This window comes from Dermacentor silvarum, chromosome 4 (genome assembly GCF_013339745.2).
Source record: "Dermacentor silvarum isolate Dsil-2018 chromosome 4, BIME_Dsil_1.4, whole genome shotgun sequence".
Lineage (NCBI taxonomy): Eukaryota > Metazoa > Arthropoda > Arachnida > Ixodida > Ixodidae > Dermacentor > Dermacentor silvarum.
Genome location: NC_051157.2, coordinates 231716132 through 231734439, shown reverse-complemented (window position 1 = coordinate 231734439; position 18308 = coordinate 231716132). Strand labels below are relative to the sequence as shown.

At 48.3% G+C, this 18308-nt stretch overlaps 1 protein-coding gene across 5 annotated transcripts in view; it reads left to right on the top strand.

Annotated features, from left to right (window-relative positions):
* The window catches only part of LOC119449313 (protein O-mannosyl-transferase Tmtc3), a 731059-nt gene that overhangs the window by 583148 nt on the left and 129603 nt on the right, over positions 1-18308 (top strand). For all 5 annotated transcript variants that reach the window (XM_049666410.1, XM_049666409.1, XM_049666407.1 and 2 more), the window contains one exon: positions 12030-12300. In XM_049666410.1, the coding sequence (XP_049522367.1) occupies positions 12030-12300 (271 nt within the window). The remainder of the gene's footprint in view (positions 1-12029; positions 12301-18308) is intronic.

The following is an 18308-nucleotide window of genomic DNA, read 5'->3' as shown; positions in this document are numbered from 1 at the left end:
CCAGGAGTCATCAGAAAGAAAGTGAGAGAAATAGAGACCGTGAATTGGATGCAAAGAATGGAAACAAAAAGGACAATGGAGATTTACAAGAATGAGAAGAAAGAAATTAGAAGGGAAAATCTGTACGATAACACAAAGGGCAGTGCCTTGCTATTTGAGGCTCGAGCCGGTTGCCTAAGGACGAAAACATATCGGAACAAATATTCGGAACTAGATGAGACATGTGTATGCTGGAGTAAAGATCCAGAAACCACTCAGCACATCCTGATGGAATACGACGGGATCCACCCAGCAAGAACCGTAGGTAACGTGGAACTTCCAGAAGCGCTTGGGTTTAAAGTGGAAGTAAACAAACAGATCAGCCGTAGAGATCAGCAAGAGACGATTAGAGTACTGGTGGGAAAAAAGCAGGGAGAAGACGGATACGACCTGATCTCATAAAACCATAGGCAGCGGTATAAGATAATTTTTTGAAAAAGAAAAATAATGAGAGGTATACAAAAATTCTAGATAAAGAACATGTATGGTATACCTCATTAAATCAAGCAGGTTAGGTGACTATTTGTCGCCGCCCCGTTTCAAAGGGGATGCCAATAAATCATCATCATCATCAATCGATGTACGCGAATGACATTGTACTTATGGCTGACAGCAAGGAAGACTTGCAGAGATTAATGGACATCTGTGGTAAAGAGGGAGGTAGCTTAGGTTTGAAGTTTAGTAAAGAAAAATTGGCAGTCATGATTTTTAATGATAATCAGGGCAGCGAGCATAGGATACAGGTGGTTACGATGGAGGTGGTGGATAAGTACAAATATCTTGGAGTGTGGATAAGCAATGGGGCTGAATACCTAACGGAACATGAAAAATATGTAACGGCTAAAGGTAGCAGAAATGCAGCTGTGATGAAAAATAGGGCACTGTGGAATTACAATAGGTACGAAGTGGTGAGATGGATTTGGAAAGGGGTGATGGTCCCTAGTTTGACATTCGGCAATGCCGTCCTGTGCATGAGATCAGAGGTTCGAGCAAGGTTGGAAGTCAAGCAGCGAGGGGTAGGTAGGCTTGCTCTGGGAGAACACGGAAATACACCAAATCAGGGGGTACAGGGTGACATGGGATGGACGTCATTTGAGTGCAGGGAAGCCAGCAGCAAGATAGAATTCGAGGAGCGATTGAGAGAAATGGCAGAAAAGCGGTGGGCTATGAGAGTTTTCAGTTATTTGTACATGAGTAATGATGACACAAAATGGAGGAAGCTGACCAGAAAATTGTAAATCAAATATAAGGACTGCAGGAGGGGTGCAAACCAGGAAAAACCGGTTAAGAAAAAGGCTAAAGAAACAAAGAGGGGTCTGTGGAAAACAGGGATGCAGACGAAATCAGCCCTGGAAACATACATAACTTTCAAGCAAGAAATTGCCAAAGAAAATATCGATGATAATTCCAGGGGAAGCTCTTTGTTGTTTGAAGCCAGGACGCGAGTATTGCGGACTAAGATGTACCGAGTCAAGTACCAAGGTATAGACACGTTGTGAGGTGCGTGTGGAGAAGAAGAGGAAACGACTGAACACCTCTTACTTTTCTGTAAAGGGCTTAACCCTACAGTGCAAAGCAACGGGGCTGATTTTTTCAAAGCATTGGGGTTTAGGGACAGCGAAGGCAAAATAGACTTTAAGCGGGTAGAAATAACCAAACGGAGGTTATCTGATTGGTGGCTAAAATCAAGGCAGGGGTGAAATTTCACACACGACAAAGTACAAAATATGTTAATAGTCATGGCTAGGTGGCGTATGCCACCGCCTGATTTAAAGGGTTCAGCCTCATCCATCCATCCATCCATCCATCCATCCATCCGGGATATTCCCGGAGCAAATATTCGGAACTAGATGAGGCATATGTCATCATCATCATCATCAGCCTATATTTATGTCCACTGCAGGACGAAGGCCTCTCCTTGCGATCTCCAATTACTCCTGTATTGCGCTAGCGTATTCCAACTTGCGCCTGCGAATTTCCTAACTTCATCATCCCACCTGACTTTCTGCCGTCCTCGACTGCGCTTCCCTTCTCTTGGTATCCATTCTGTAACCCTAATGGTCCACCGGTTATCCAACCTACGCATTACATGGCCTGCCCAGCTCCATTTCTTCCGCTTAATGTCACCTAGAATATCGTCTACCCTCGTTTCTTCTCTGATCCACACCGCTCTCTTCCTGTCTCTTAACGTTACTCCTAAGATTTTTCGTTCCATCGCTCTTTGTGCCGTCCTTAACTTGTTCTCTAGCTTCTTTGTTAACCTCCAAGTTTCTACCCCATATGTTAGCACCGGTAGAATGCAATGATTGTACACTTTTCTTTTCAACGACAGTGGTAAGCTCCCAGTCAGGATTTCGCAATGCCTGCCGTATGCACTCCAACCCAATTTTATTCTTCTGTAAATTTCTTTCTCATGATCAGGATCCCCTGTGAGTAATTCACCTAGACAAACATACTCCTTTAGAGACTCTAGAGGCTGACTGGCGATCCTGAATTCTTGTTCCCTTGCCAGGCTATTGAACATTATCTTTATCTTCTGCATATTCATCTTCAACCCAATTCTTACACTTTCTCGATTAAGGTCCTCAATCATTTGTTGTAATTCATCTCCATTGTTGCTCAATAGGACAATGTCATCTGCAAACCGAAGGTTGCTGAGATATTCGCCGTCGATCCTCACTCCTAATCCCTCCCAGTCTAAGAGCTTGAATACTTCTTCTAAGCATGCAGTGAATAGCATGGGAGAGATTGTGTCTCCTTGCCTGACCCCTTTCTTGATAGGTATCTTTCTACTTTTCTTGTGGAGAACCAAGGTAGCTGTGGAATCCTTGTAGATATTTACGAAGATATTCACGTATGCCTCCTCTACTCCTTGATTACGCAATGACGTTATGACTGCTGGTATCTCTACTGAATCGAATGCCTTTTCATAATCTAGGTGGTGGCGTGGAGTAGAGGTAGAACACCTGACTTCAAATCTGAAGGTCGTAAGTGCGAATCTTGCTCCAGTCCACTACATTTTCAGGCATGGAGTGGTGCCTGACACCGGCAAAAAAATATTGCGGAGAGCTAGTGGGGCTATACTAGTTCAGGTGCAACCAAACTAGGCAGGCCCACTAAGCTTCATCAAAGCCACTCCCTCACCAGAAGAAGGGAAAGGAAGGGAAAATCTGTGGAAGGGATTAGAAGGGAAAACCTGTACGATAACACAAAGGGCAGTGCATTGCTATTTGAGGCTCGAGCCGGTTGCTTAAGGACGAAAACATATCGGAACAAATATTCGGAACTAGATGAGACATGTGTATGCTGCAGTAAAGATCCAGAGTCCACTTAGCACATCCTAATGGAATGCCACGGGATCCACCCAGCGAAAAACGTAGGTAACGTGCAACTCCCAGAAGCTCTTGGGTTTAAAGTGGAAGGAAACATCAACAGATCAGCCGTAGAGATAAGCAAGAGACGATTACAGTACTGGTGGAAAAAAAGCAGGGAAAAGATGGATACGACCTGATCTTTTAAAATCATAGGTAGCGGTACAAGGTAAATTTTTGAAAAAGAAAATGAATAATGAGAGGTATACAAAAATGCTATAGATAAATAACGTGTATAGTATACCTGATTAAATGAAGCAGGCTAGGTGGCTATTTGTCGCCGCCCCTTTTCAAAGGGGATGCCAATAGAGAGTTACCAAGTGTATTCTACTTCGCTGCTGGTGTAAATGTTCGACAGTGGCGTAATCATGTTGCCGCCGAAAGTTTACACCAGCAGAGAAGTAGAATACACATGGTTACTGCAATATTAGCTGTTTTTTGTCTGTTTGATTTCTGCGCCACCAGGTGGCAGCACTACACAGGCTGCTCACGTTTACGGTTCCGGCAAAACGCCCCAACATGATTCCGCCCGCGTTTGCCCGATTACCGGACAAGCTAAACCTCTCTAAGGACGTATGCCTCATCATCTTCTTCGGGAGCCTACCATAATAATCCAACAAACATGAACACCAAGGACAACATAGGGGAAATTACGTGTACTTACTAAATGAAATAAAAAACGATAAATTGATGGAAATGAAAGTGGATGAAAAAACAACTCGCCGCAGGTGGGAAACGAACCCACCTGCGGCAAGTTGGCTTATTATGATTAATAAAAACCGGGTCCTTCGGTGCCCTATCTTCTCGTAGGGAGCCTACGTGATTTCTCTCGTTAGGTTTAGGCGCGTTCGAAACCAGAAGCGATCTCGAAAACTCCTGAAGTTTATCCATAATACTCTGTCACCGAAGTGGCCTGAGACTAAGCGAAATCCGTTTACAGTCATTTCCAACGAACGAAGTGAATTCTACAAAAACAACGCCCAATTCAGTTCGAAGCGGGTGGCCGGGACAGCCGCCATGTTTTACGTAAACTACGTACACCACGCAAAGACGGTAACGTTAAATCTGAGAAATAGCCTGCGTACGCTAAACGGTATAGGCCGTTTAGCGTTCTGCGCATGCGCATTTCGATCCCGCTATTCCAGTAAGCCCGCTATTGCGGTAAACACGCTAAACTAAAACTGTCTGTTAATCGCAACGTTTCCCAGAGTCTCAAAACAACTGTACAAGACGCCAGCTTCAGACTCGGTGAAAATAAGGAAAACGAAGTTTATTCTACAGCGAAACTTTCACGTTCCTAGCTTAATTACAAGCACGGAAAATAATTACTGAACACTCGTTTTTTCTCTGTTTATGCGTCATAATAGGGTTCGTAGTTAGATTCTCCGGCGGTACTCGGTGAATTAATCAAGGCAGCTTATTTGGCAGAAATAAGAGGCATGTTATGAGTAATATGTAGGCGAACTTCAATGTGTGTAGGTTAATTGCAGCCTATGCAATATTTATTCTTCGGCAATCTTAAACCTGAGAAATTTTTGGTGAGGTCGAAATTGTTGTTTTGTGTCTTTTAACACGAAAGTGTTTTATGGCAGGTTTCACGGCTGATTTCCGGCCACGGATGTAACGTCCGCTCCGGCTCCGCCATCTAGGAGCGGTTAAGCGAAGTGCTTACTGCATCCTGACAGTAATGAGCGCCGGCAGGGAGCGCTTCGGTAGTCACAGCGCAGCGGAGGCTCCAACGCGGTGTAGCCATAGAATAAAGAACCAAGTGTAGCCTCCGCTCCTGCATAGAGTTTGATACAATAAGTGTACAATAAACCATCATACAATAAAAAACACTATCAAAATTGTCCGATGGCAAAATTCGAGCACCAGACCTCTAGCATAGAAGCCCGGTATTGAGGCCATTACGCCATGGACGCATGCGTCGACAAGCGACATAAAACGCCCTTATGAATTTATTGCGGGCATGTCAGTGCATTGAGATGTTTGGCGCGTTTCGATTTGGCCACCTCGACAAGCTGAACCGTTGTAATTAGTGGCGATTGTGCGCGTTCGCAGCGTCTTCTGCACTTCGAAAAGTATGTATAGAGTGCTCTGAAATTTATGGCAATGAAGGCATATGGAGCGCAATAAACAAAGCCACAAGATCGTTTAAATCCGCAAGCACAAAGATCAGACAAATCCATGTACTTCTGTGGCCTCGTGTATGCAGTTAGCGTCGGATTAGCCTGTGGCGCCTCGTCCCCTACGGTTTGCGGCTTCAACGTGCATCAGCAGAGCATTGCCTACTGCTTCGCTTGCGATGGCACCACCTAAGACAACTGCTGCGCTAAGTGGCGCAGAAAGGCAACGACGTCGCCGGGCGAATCTCGCTTTGCTCAGGCCAGAGACACTACAGCGTGAAGCAGAATGCCTCAGAGCGTTCGTGGCTCACGGTGCGAACTCTGCCACTAGCATTCCTGCAGCTGTGCGCGTTGCAGCTGGCCTGGCAGCTGTAACCACTACGGACCAGAATGCTGCCACCTTCGCCTAAGCCACTCGCCAGCAGGACGCCGTGTGCCAAGCAAACCTGAAACACGGTCGCCCGCCCGCAAATCGTGGGCCTATCGCTGCAGCGGACCGTGAGTTCACGAAGCAAACATGCAACAGCTTCGGTGAAGACACGTTTCACTTTCGTGTTCTACCGATTCCTATGAAAGAGAGATCAACCATAATTTTCTTTTTCATTGTGGTGCGCTGTACCAGACAGTGCCAGTAATAATTGTTATTGTGAGTAGTCAATGGAATTTAACTCCATTCGACATGGAGGTAGAAAATAAGGGTATTTCCTTCTTTCTCATTTTTACTTGCGCCATGCACGCAGGCACTAGCTGTTTTGTATGCTTCGCAATCCCGATTGTGTGCTTCCTTTGTTTGCCTTGTGCTAGCTGGCACCAAGGACTGACAAAAGAAAAGAGAAGCTAGGTTCAGCAAATGTGGATTGATGCGACTTGCTTAATGGAAGGCTACGGCTACCGCAGTGTTACGTGTTTTGAAGACAATTTCTTCCTTGGCGAATTGCCGCCACTTTTTCATATAATGGGGTATGACTTTCTAACTTGTACCCTCTCTCGTGGGCCGATCCCGGAAATAGTGTTGTCTAAATGAAGTCGCAGTTTCGCCTGAAAGGCGAAGCATCGATTGCGATAGCAAATTAGTAGAGAGCTATACGAAGTAAGGGCAGTAGTTTTATCGGCTCGTAAACATTCGCTTACTGACTAAATTAACAAGCATGGTGTCACGTCCATACAGGCAGGCAGAAACACACCTCGCTCGATGGCCGCGGACACTCGTGAAAACGCTGGCGTGAGGAAGAGTCACAGTAGCACCTTCTTGCTGTCTCTCGCTTCAACGCGGACTAAGCGGCGAGAACACGGCGCACGCGAAGCTATGAACCCTCGGCGCGCCTAGACTGTACTCGTGGCAGATCGACTTCAAGATAGGGCTCGCGCGGCCGCGCTCAGCCGCGTCGTCGTACCCACCCCCCCCCTCCCCCTTTCCGGTGCCTTGCCCATGGAAGACGGCGTGCTTCCTACCCGCCTATCTCCGTCGCGTGCGCGAGATCGAGCTACCATTCTCGGCTTACCCTCGCACGCTTTCACTCGCACCAACAGCATACGGCGCGCGGCCACGGTGTTATCGCACTTAGACTTTATACAGAACATCACGGCGGTGGCGACGGCGGAAATGCGCCTGGAGTGTCCATATAATTGCTACTGCAATAAAATGTTGGGGGATCCTGAAGGCAACTGCAGTCTAAGTCCGACGCTCTTCCACTCCCCTCACGCGACAGAGTGCCTCCTGTGCGAGCGGCATGGAATGAGACCGACGCCAGCTCGCTCGTTACTCGCCTTCGCACTGTCATGCCGCGTCCGAAGAGATTGCTGACCCAAGTGGACCTTGAACACTGGAAGAAAAAATGTCACAGTTTCGCCCTAAGGGCGAAGCAATGAATGCGATAGCAACACAGCAATGTCATACGAAGTAAGGTGAGCGGCTTTGGTAGCAATATGAATTGTAGTAAACATGAGCTGATTAAGTAAGCAGGTGTGCTGCGGCGTAAGTAGACCGACATGAAGAGAGACTCGATGACCGCGAGAAGGCGCGTGTGAAACGGTGGTGTTGATGAGAAGCGCTTCCCGTGGGCAGCGCGTGCGAAGGGACACACCTGTAGTGCTGCACTGCCGATCCGGGCAGCATTGCATGTGTAGCGTCCGTTGGAAAATGTGGCCCGACTATTACTAACTGAATGAACAAGCGTGGTGTGAGCGCGCACAAACAAACATGAATAGATCACACTGAATGACTGCAGACGACTGTCAAAACGCTGGCAGCGAGCGCATACGCCGCAGCGGGCGACGGGCGAAGGTACGTGCGGTCTATCGCTTCAACGGAAACTGAGCGGCGAATGCACGGCGCATAAAGGTCAGAGCCGTGTGGAGATAAGAGACGGTGCGGGCGAGCGACGAGCGCAGTTGTTGGCAGAGTAGAAGTGCGCTCCCTTCCCCCTCCCCCCCCCCGCGCTCCCTCCGGCGCTGGCTTCCCGCTTCCTTGCTTGGGTGTGGGTGATTGAGTGCGTTCGCTCTCCGTGATAGCGCGCGTCCCCGCACGCTTCCGCTCGGGCATACGGCGCGCGGCGAAGATTTTATCTATAGGGAACCTCACGGCGACGGCGACGGCAGAAATCCGGTTGAAGTGTCCATATAATTGCTATCGCAATAAACACTTGCAGAGGGTTCCGCCATGCAATGCACTTTTGGAAGGCGATTCAACCTCTAGTCGATGTCGATCAAGCGTTGTCGCTCCAGTGCCGCTCTCGCAATAAATGATACGGTTCATACACCTCACTCTCACACCCAACTCGCTCAAGAAGGCATTGTCTTTCACGACTTCAACTAGAGCTTCTATCACCTTTTAGGTGCGAAGCACCTTAGCGCCCGGGCTCTCGGCGTGTCCTGTCGTCGTCGTCATAGGTAAGCAAGCGGCTCGTGCTCGCGCTCGGCACGTGCTCGTGCCACTGCTCCCGCGTTCGTCGTCGTCGTCTTCCACAGCTGGCTGCGTTGCCGCTCATCATTCCAGCGTAGAATTTCACTTCTCTTATGTCGTCGTAATGGGGAGGCCGCGTTTACGGCGTTATGATCGAGCCATTGCTTAAGGCAGTATGAACCCATTAGCGGTACATCACTGCATGCTTCGCACCTCCCCAGGTTTCACGTTAGTGGAGCTGCATTTCGCTCAATTTGTCATTCGAGCACCAAGTTTTATTGCGATAGCAATTATATGGACACTCAAAAGCAGATTTATGCCGTCGGCGTCGCCGTTGCCGTCGCCGTGAGGTTCCGTATGACGTCAATGGAGATGAAATCGTCGCCGCGCGCCGCCGAACGCTGTATGTGCGAGTGAAAGAGTGCGAGGGACGCGCGCTTTCACGGGGAGTGAACGCACGGCGGAGAACAAACGCGCGTTCTGCGCTGTGCTCCCTTAAGGGCTGCAGAAGTAGGCGTCTCTTTCCTCCTCTTCAATCACCATAAATGTAGAGTAAACGTACCTTCTTCCGACGCGCGAAAGGTTGTGGGGGAGGGCGGGGGAGGGGCAGGGAAGGGAGGCGACGTTTAGCTGCGGCAAAGTGCCTATTTATATCAGAGGCTCCGGTAACAGTCACCAACGCCGCACGCATTTTGAGCGAACGCGGGCAAAACGCCGGCGGCGTCGACAACAGTTCTGCGTGTTGCCGGTGCTGCTGCATGTCCAAGTTTATACAGCTGATAAAGCTGCTATCATTACTCCGTATAGCTCTCTTCAAATTTGCTATCGCAATTGATGCTTCGCCTTTCAGGTGAAACTGCGACAACTTTTTAGTCTTAATTTGGGCTACCACTACCCCGTTCTCTGATCTACACCACTATCTTCCTCTCTGTATATTGTTAGTTCTCTTTGAACACCCTCGAGCGGTATAATGAAAGAGAGCAACCTAATTACTTTCTGATCGTCTTGGTGGCTAAACACGTGTGCCTCGCAGAAAAATTGCTTAATCATACTAATTATGTTCACACTGAAAGCGACTACAGTACAGAAACCGAAGGACGAAAAACATAGACAAGCAAGCACCAGGGCTGACTTTCAACTAAAGATTTATTTCCAGTTTCGCAGATACGTACACCCAACTTAATGAACACGTCACCGCTAATCGCAAGACAAGTTGGTATCTGAAAAACATTTACTGTGATTACATTTAACAAACGTAAAATAAATTAAGGATCTGCAAAGGGCATTATATGCCGCACAATTCAGGTAGGACATAGGTTTTTCTTTATATCATCGGCGGTCCAGAGCAAGGACATGCCTGTGTGAGAAAAAAAATGCTGGCTCTCCCGTAATCGAGAGTAAATGTACACATGAAATGTCTACCATATGGCGTCTTTTGCTGTCTGTGGTGCCGCCGCCTTCAACCGCATTTCCTCCAACAGTGCAGCGCGCTCAGCGTATATGTCGCTACTTTTGTCGCGGACCGCTCACGACTCACGGACCGCCGGGACCGGTCGCGTTCAAAAGAGCGCAGGCAGCCTCTCTATCTGCCTTTTGAATGTCGCTATTGGAAATCACAAATAGAACTTCAACGTACTAGGAGTTACAGCTTGAGTGATATTATGAAGAAACTTTAGGAAGAAATCGGAAGCAATATTTTTTGTAACTTGTTTGGGAAATTTCTAGCGTATGTAATGCTGTCCTGTACAAAAGGTGGGGGGCCGGAGGCCGCATTTTCCGAACTCTTGGCTGGTTGCGCGGATGTTCTCGTTTTGTTCTCGCAACGATGCGCGGATGTTCTCGTTTTAAGTGCCCGGATAACAGTCCAGGCTTTAAAAAAAAAACACCGTATATCCACGAAGTGAATGATGATGAGTGGGCGAAGCACTGGGGGATCATTCGGGCAAAACGCCGGAAGTGTTCTCCGGAAGTCGGAAGCCGGCTTCCGGAGATATATACATACACATACATATATACAGGGTGTTTCAGCGAACACTTTCAAAATTTATTTAAGGTTGCCTGTGGCAGATAGCCCAATTCTAGTTAATGAGCTGGTCTACTCGAAGAGGCGGACATTACTTAATGCACAATAAATGGAAATGCATAATCGACTAATTAACAAAAAATTACTAATTAAGGTTTTAACTAATTACCTGAGGGCCCATATCGCAATTTAAAAATTGTAGCCGTGGAGTTCGTAAGGCGGATCCACTTAGAATTAATTCTCAAGATGAGGCCAGTTTCGAGATATTAATTCCCGAACTTTGCGGAGAAATGCATTGGCATTCCAGTTAATTTTGTGCTTCAATGCATAAAGCGACGTTTTCTTAAGAACCTAACTGGAACGCCAATGCATTTCTCCGCAATGTTCGGGAATTAATATCTCGAAACTGGTGTCATCCCGAGAATTCCTTCCAAGTGGATCCACCTTGCGAACTGCACTGTTACAATTTGTAAATTGCGATATGGGCCATCAGGTAATTAGTTAAAACTTAATTATTGAATTTCTGTTAATTATTTGATTATGCATTTCAATTTCTTGTGCAAGTAATGTCCGCCTCTTCGAGTAGACCAGCTCATGAACTAGAATTGTGCTATCTGCCACAGGCAACCTTTAAGAATTTTTGAAAGTGTTCGCTGAAACACCCTGTATATACTTTACATGTGTACAGTATATACAGCGCTTATATAGCCCTTGTACACCGCAGCGCCCCTAGCGGTCTCCATGCAAACCAGAGCTACGGACGGACAACGGACTACGAGGGACAAGACTCGGCCCTAAGGTGCTTCGCCCCGAAAAGGTCGCCGACATCCGGAGCTGAAAACTGCACATTGCAGTTATACTTTATGTCGCACTGTACTTCTGGTCGCATTTGTACTTTGTATGATCCTTGAAATGACTGACATGAATGGAAAGTACAACTGCGCGTTTACGAATTGCTTGCTGAATTAGGATAAAAGATTTGGGAGCTAGCGTCAAAGGCTGACAGTAGGAGCTCGCTCTACTGTGATTGTGTTGCTTCTGTTTTATTTTATTTCCGTTTTGTCGCTTTGAAATCAACGAAAACAGAAACAATAGATAGTATTCATGTGACGTCACGCAGCTATATCTCAGCGCGCTGGTACCCTAAGATGGCGACTACGATGACGTCAGTGCAACGTATTAACACGCACAAACTGTTTAGCTTTTTCACGGCGGTTGTTTTTCACCGGATTATCATTGTTATTGCTCCGACGTTCGACGCAAGACGCGCTTTTTGTTGCTGTCATGTTCCTTGCTTACGCCCCTTGTCGACCTGTTGGTACCCCAATATGGCGTCCGCGATGACGTCCGTGCAACCTATGTATACATAGCAGTAGGGCGATAATCCTCGCACCGGGCGGCCGAACTACATGTGCACGTACGCCTGTCTCTGGTGATAACTGGCCGGCGGTAGGCACTGTATCTTGAGTTTCAGCCACGCGCTCCGCTGTTCGGGTTTCATTTGACCCCGATAGTACGTACGTCGGGAGTAGAAACCCGTTGCCAAGCGCACATTTTTTTTGCTGCAGGTTCGACAACCCAGCGGCCGTGGCGCCCAGCCCCGTGCGACAGCTGACGTTCCACTACCTGCCGGCGGTGAACGCGTGGTTGCTGCTGTTTCCTCACGCGCTCTGCTGTGACTGGACGATGGGCAGCGTGGCCCTGGTGCGCTCCGTGGCTGACCCGCGGAACGCGGCCACGCTGTCGCTGTACGGGGCGCTGGCTGCGCTCGCCTACGTGGCGCTCTTCCCTGGCCGCCGCGCGCGCCCCGCGGACGACCAACAGAACGTCATCTTCCTGGTGGGTTGGGATTGCTTTCGGCGGTTTATTTGCTCGAGGGCCCGCGGCTTGACCGCATCTGCGCGCTTTGAGGCGTGTCTGTTTAATTCCTTCCAATTATACGGACACTCGGGGCGCATGCGCGCCGTCGTTGTGCTGTCATGGTACTGACGCACATGCGCAGTTTGCGCGTGTAGGGTTTCTGCGTTTGAGACATCACGATGTCCTGCTCCCGCGTGACTGTCTTTTGCGTCATGACGTCGCGATATGCACCAAATGGGAAACGAAACCGAAACTAATACGTAGAAAAGCTAATTATTATAATTATGTAGAGTGCTTTAAGGCTTGTGAGTGTTCCTCCTAGGGCTTCGAGTTGCAAGACCTCCATTTAATGAAAAAAAAAATGAAGAACCAGTAATGTCTAGCACTCCCTAAAGACTCATTCCTTCATCGATAAGACAAACGTGGACTGGAATCGCCTTGCCGCATCAGTCACACTCATCGAAGACACGGACAACTTCAAGATCACTCTACAGCATGCCTTTTGTAAACGTTTTACTGCATTTATTTTATTGCGATTGCAATTATATGGACACTCCAAGTGCATTTCTGCCGTCGTCTTCGCCGTCGCCGTGAGATTTCGTATAAAGTCCAACGGCGATAACATCGTCGTCGCGCGCCGTACGGTGTGTGAGCGAGTGAAAGCATACGAGGGTGAGCCAGCAATCGCGAGTCAATATGTAGCGCACGCAAGGGAGGAAGGCAGGCCGGAAGCACGCGTTCTTCTTTCGCGCGCTAGGCACGGGAGCGAGGCGGTGCTGTTAAATATTAGAGGAAGAGGACGACGACGGCTACTAGCGTGCTCGGCGCGAGCGGCTCGCTCGTGATCTGGCGCTTCTGGACTGACTCGAACGGCCAGTATGGATGCGTTATTACGGTTCTTCGAGCAATAAACTTCCCCTTCCCGCCCTTCTACTGCGAAGACTCCTTTGTTTTACATTTTTTGGTGCCGGAACCCGGGACTCTGTGATCCAAGCGACCCGACAACGAAAGGACTTCGCCGGCAACGAAGATGGAGCGGATCAAGGGCAAGCGAGCAACCCAACGAGCTTTGCACACGCGTCTCCGAAACGAGGCAAGCCAACTCATGGAATCGAGTCATTTTAGCGCTCCAGCGCTTCGAGTGCTGCATGACAGACTGAAGAACTGCAACGACGGACTACAGGTGCTCAACGAACAGTTGGAGGGTTACCTCATGGACGAGCAAGCATCCGAAGACTACATCTCGGTCGCGGATTATGAAGACAACGCGGCAGCAACCTTGTCCCTTCTCTGTCACCACATCGAACAACTTCAGTCTCAAACAACCGCGGATCGAGGCCTACCGACACCTAACGACGCCTCAGCTTCAGGTACGACCTCGGGACATCGTGCCCTCGGTGATACCTCAACACCAGTTGTCGGTGCTTCTCGACTTCCGAAGCTCGACTTGGTTCACTTCAATGGAACAGTGCAACAATGGCAGCCCTTCTGGGACCTGTTCAAGCATGCCGTCCACGAAAATGCCAGTTTAACGAACATCGACCGCTTTCACTACTTGAAAACCCTTTTGGCTGGACCAGCGGCCAAAGCGATCGAGGGAATTCAAGTGACGGACGCATCATATGCAGATGCCATCGAAATTCTAACCAACCGCTTCGGCAACGTGAGGATCATCGAGCAGAAGTACTTGGAGAATCTTTGAATGCTGAGACCAGTGAGGTTTTCTACTGACGTGACCGCTATGAGGAATCTCCTGGATACCGTACACATTAACGTGAGAGGTCTCAAGGCTCTTGGACGATCGGAGCTTTCATACGCTGCGATGCTCGTCGAGATTCTAACGAAAGCGATCCCCAATGACATCGTGGTGGAACACTACAAGCGACAGAGCTTACTACAAAAGCCCGATGAGATCCAGTCGTCAGAGACGGAGCTGCGCCAGCTATTGGATTTTCTCCGACTGGAGGTCGAAGCTCGTGAAAAAAGTGGTCACCAGGATTCCTGCGTTCGCGACACGCACGATGGAAGGCGTGACAGGAAGACCTGTGCCACGCCTACCGCCTCCGTGTTACACAACGAATCCAGCAAGACGAAAGGTAATTGTTTTTTCTGCCTTTCACCCACCCACGTTACGGAAACGTGCACTTCTACAATAAGCCTGCAGGAGAAGAAGAGCCTTTTGGCCAAGTCGGGCAGATGTTTTAAGTGCACGATATCAGGCCACCACTCGAAAGATTGTCGATGCAATATCCGTTGCGCTACCTGTAAAGGCAAGCACGCAACAGCTGTTTGTGACCCCAACTACGCTAGCAAGAAGAAACCGAGTGAACGACAAACCCCGAGCTTGCATGCTGCCGCACAAGCACCTACAAGCAATTTATTTGAAAATGACGTATTACTGCAGACGTTCCGAGTATGGGCTCTAAGCGACTGCAATTCTTGCTATATAAGAGGGGTCCTGGACAACGGAAGCCAGAGAACGTTTATCAGAGAAGATATATCCAGAAAACTAAGCCTGCCAACACTGAAGAAGGTAGATGTTGAAGTGAAAGCGTTCGGTGGTTCGAGCGGTGCGCCAAAAGAGCAGCTCAACTTGGTTAAGGTGACTTTGATGAGCCAATTTGACAGCTCCAAACACGAAATCGAGGCTTTGGAGGTTCCCTTTATCTGTGATCACTTGCTTGAACCTCCACAGTCACAGTCATTTGTGCAGAAGCTGGCTAATGAAAAGAAGTTTATTGCTGACTTTGTATCGCTTCCTGGCCTAAAAACAGAAGTCGGCATAAGCTTGCTCATTGGAGCCGACCAAATGTGGAAGCTCGTGCTAAACGATGTTTGGTCGCACGACGAAGTGACAGGACTTGCTGCGATCAACACCAAGCTTGGCTGGACATTTCAAGGGCCTGTACCATGCGACGGTCGTATTTTTAAAGAAGTCCGCGCGCACGTTTGTGTCCTTCGCACGAGTTGCACAGAGACTGACGTGTCTGAAATCTTACAGCACTTCTGGGATCTAGACAGCATAGGCATTTCTGACCCTTCTACCCACGACGAGCATGGAAATGAAGTGGTTCGGCAATTCACGGAGAACATAGCATTCAAGAACGGGAGGTACGAAGTAGCGCTACCGTGGAAATCCGTCAACACATACCTAGCAGACAACCGAAGTGTTGCGGTTCGACGCCTACACGGTTTATTGCGGCGATTTGGTAGTAACGAGGAGCTTCTTCAGCAGTACGACAAGGCAGTCAGGCAGTATGAACTGGATGATCACGCGGAAAGAGTCAACGGAAAAGACTCGGCAGAGAGATGTTACTACATGCCGCACCATGCTGTTATCAGGGAATCATCCTCGACGACACGGCTGAGGGTGGTCTTTGATGCCTCGTCACACGCGCATGGAGCAGCGTCTCTGAACGAATTATTAGAAAAAGGACCCAAGATCAACAACAACATGGTTAAAATGCTTGTGAATTTCAGGCTACACAAGATTGGAATCACTGCAGATGTACAAAAGGCGTTTCTTCAAATAGGCATTCAAGAGCCTGATCGCGACGCCTTGCGTTTTTTATGGTTTGACAGCACGCCAATGTCAAGTGAACATGTGCCGAAAATAGTGGAGTATAGGATGACACGAGTGCCATTTGGAACTACAGCAAGTCCATTCCTCTTATCAGCGACGCTCCAGTATCATTTCAAGCACATCGATCCTACGCTGAGATCATCTGCCATGCAACTTGCCGAGAATTTCTACGTTGACGATCTTGTCACAGGAGTTCCTTCTTCAAAAGAAGCTTTCTGTCTTTATAACGAAGCAAATCTCATCCTCAGCAAAGCGGGCATGAAGCTGCAAAAATGGTCCACCAATGATGATGAGTTAAGAAAGTACATCACTGATAGATTGGACTCTGTCTCAGCAATGGCTCCTACGAAAGTTCTTGGTTTGCTATGGGACACAGCTGCTGACAAGCTTATTCTAAACATGGAATCTCTGTTGCAGATTCTCGAAAAGAAGAACGACACCAAGAGATGTGTCCTTCAGACAACCGCACGGATTTTCGATCCATTTGGGTGGCTATCACCGTTTGTCGTTAGGATGAAAGTCCTCTTTCAGAGATTGTGGGAGCATGGCACTGCGTGGGAAGAAGTTATGCCTGAGCAACTTAGACACGAATGGGAAACTTGGTCCAATGAGCTAAAATGCTATCCGGTGTTTTCACTTCCCAGGTGTGAGCTGAAGTTATTCTTGGACAAGCCTTCAAGCTCCCAGCTTCACGTATTTGCTGATGCCAGTTCTGTTGCTTACGGTGCCGTAGCTTATCTCAGAATGGAAGATCAATGCGGTAACGTTGATGTTCAGCTTCTATTTTCGAAGTGTAGAGTAGCTCCAATCAAACGGATCACGTTACCACGTTTGGAATTGATAGCAGCGGTTCTGGCTTCTAGAGTCCTAAAGTTCTTACGGGAGGCTCTAGAGTCGAGGCAATGGAAAATAGAAGAGCACCTGTGGACGGACTCAAGTGTAGCGCTTTGTTGGATACAAAGCACGGCAACCAAGTGGAAGCAATTTGTTTATAACAGAGTTAACGAGATACGTCAAGTAACAGATCCAGACCAGTGGCATCACTGTCCGGGAACACAAAACCCAGCTGATCTGCTGACGCGTGGGCTTTCGCTCACAAACCTTCGAAATAGCCAGCTGTGGTCGAAAGGACCTAACTGGCTTCTACGTGCGGCAAATAGTTGGCCAACGACATCTGACGCTCCAGATTCTGGACCGGAAGACGAACAAGTTTCTTCCGAGTTACAAACAAAGGTTCCTGTACTGGTGAGCGTGATAAGAGAACCACTTTTCAGTGCTGAACGATTTAGTTCTTGGTTACGAATGGCAAGAGTGACAGCATGGGTCAAACGCTTCGTGGACAACTGTAGATCGCCAACGTCGCATACAGAAGGATCACTTACAGCTACTGAAGTTCAAGAAGCTGAGAACATCTGGTTCAAGCAAATGCAGACAGATACCTATGCCAAAGAGAGAGCCCAACTTGAAGTGGGACAAGACCTCGACAAGACGTCGTCCATAAGAGACCTGCATCCCTTTATTGACGAAAAGGGCGTCATGAGGATTAGAACTCGCCTTCAGAACGCCGAGGTCACATACAACGAAAAGACGCCTGTGCTGCTACCGTCCAACCACCCGGTCACGCGACTCGTCATTTTGCAAGCTCACAAAACTGTGCTCCACGGCGGTGTCGGTGACACATTAAATGAACTTCGCGCCCGGTTCTGGGTGCCCAGAGTGCGACAAGCAGTGAAGAGAGTGCTACGAAAATGTGTGATTTGTGCTCGTTTCCGACTCAAGGCTGCGAGTGCACCGGCAGCCCCTCTTCCCAGTGATCGTGTGTGCAATTCGCGCCCCTTTGAGGTTACAGGAGTTGACTTTGCAGGGCCAGTTTTTGTGAAAGATTGCAATGGCGTTAAAGTGTACATAGTGCTATTCACGTGTGCAGCAGTTAGAGCAATTCACCTTGAGCATGTGGTTGGACTTACTCCTAGCGCTTTTCTCATGGCTTTCAAAAGATGTTGTGCAAGACGTGGAACACCGCGAATAGTTTACTCAGACAACGCTACTACATTCAAGAAAGCTGCACGTGAGCTAGCTAGCATGCACCAGTTGTTGAGGAAAGAGGAAGTCAGCCAGTATTGCTCTACCCACGGCATAACTTGGAAATTTATTTCAGAGAGAGCTCCTTGGTGGGGTGGGTTTTGGGAGCGGTTAGTTAGGATTGTGAAGATGTGCCTTCGCAAGTCATTGGGAAAGGCGTCTGTTGACCTACAACAACTGAGCACTTTGCTGACTGAAACAGAAGCCGTTGTGAATTCCAGACCCATAACTTTCATTTACTCTTCTCCTAAAGAGCCAGACATTCTAACCCCGTCTCATTTTTTGTTAGGCAGCCGTCTCTTGTCTAATCCTAAAACGTCTG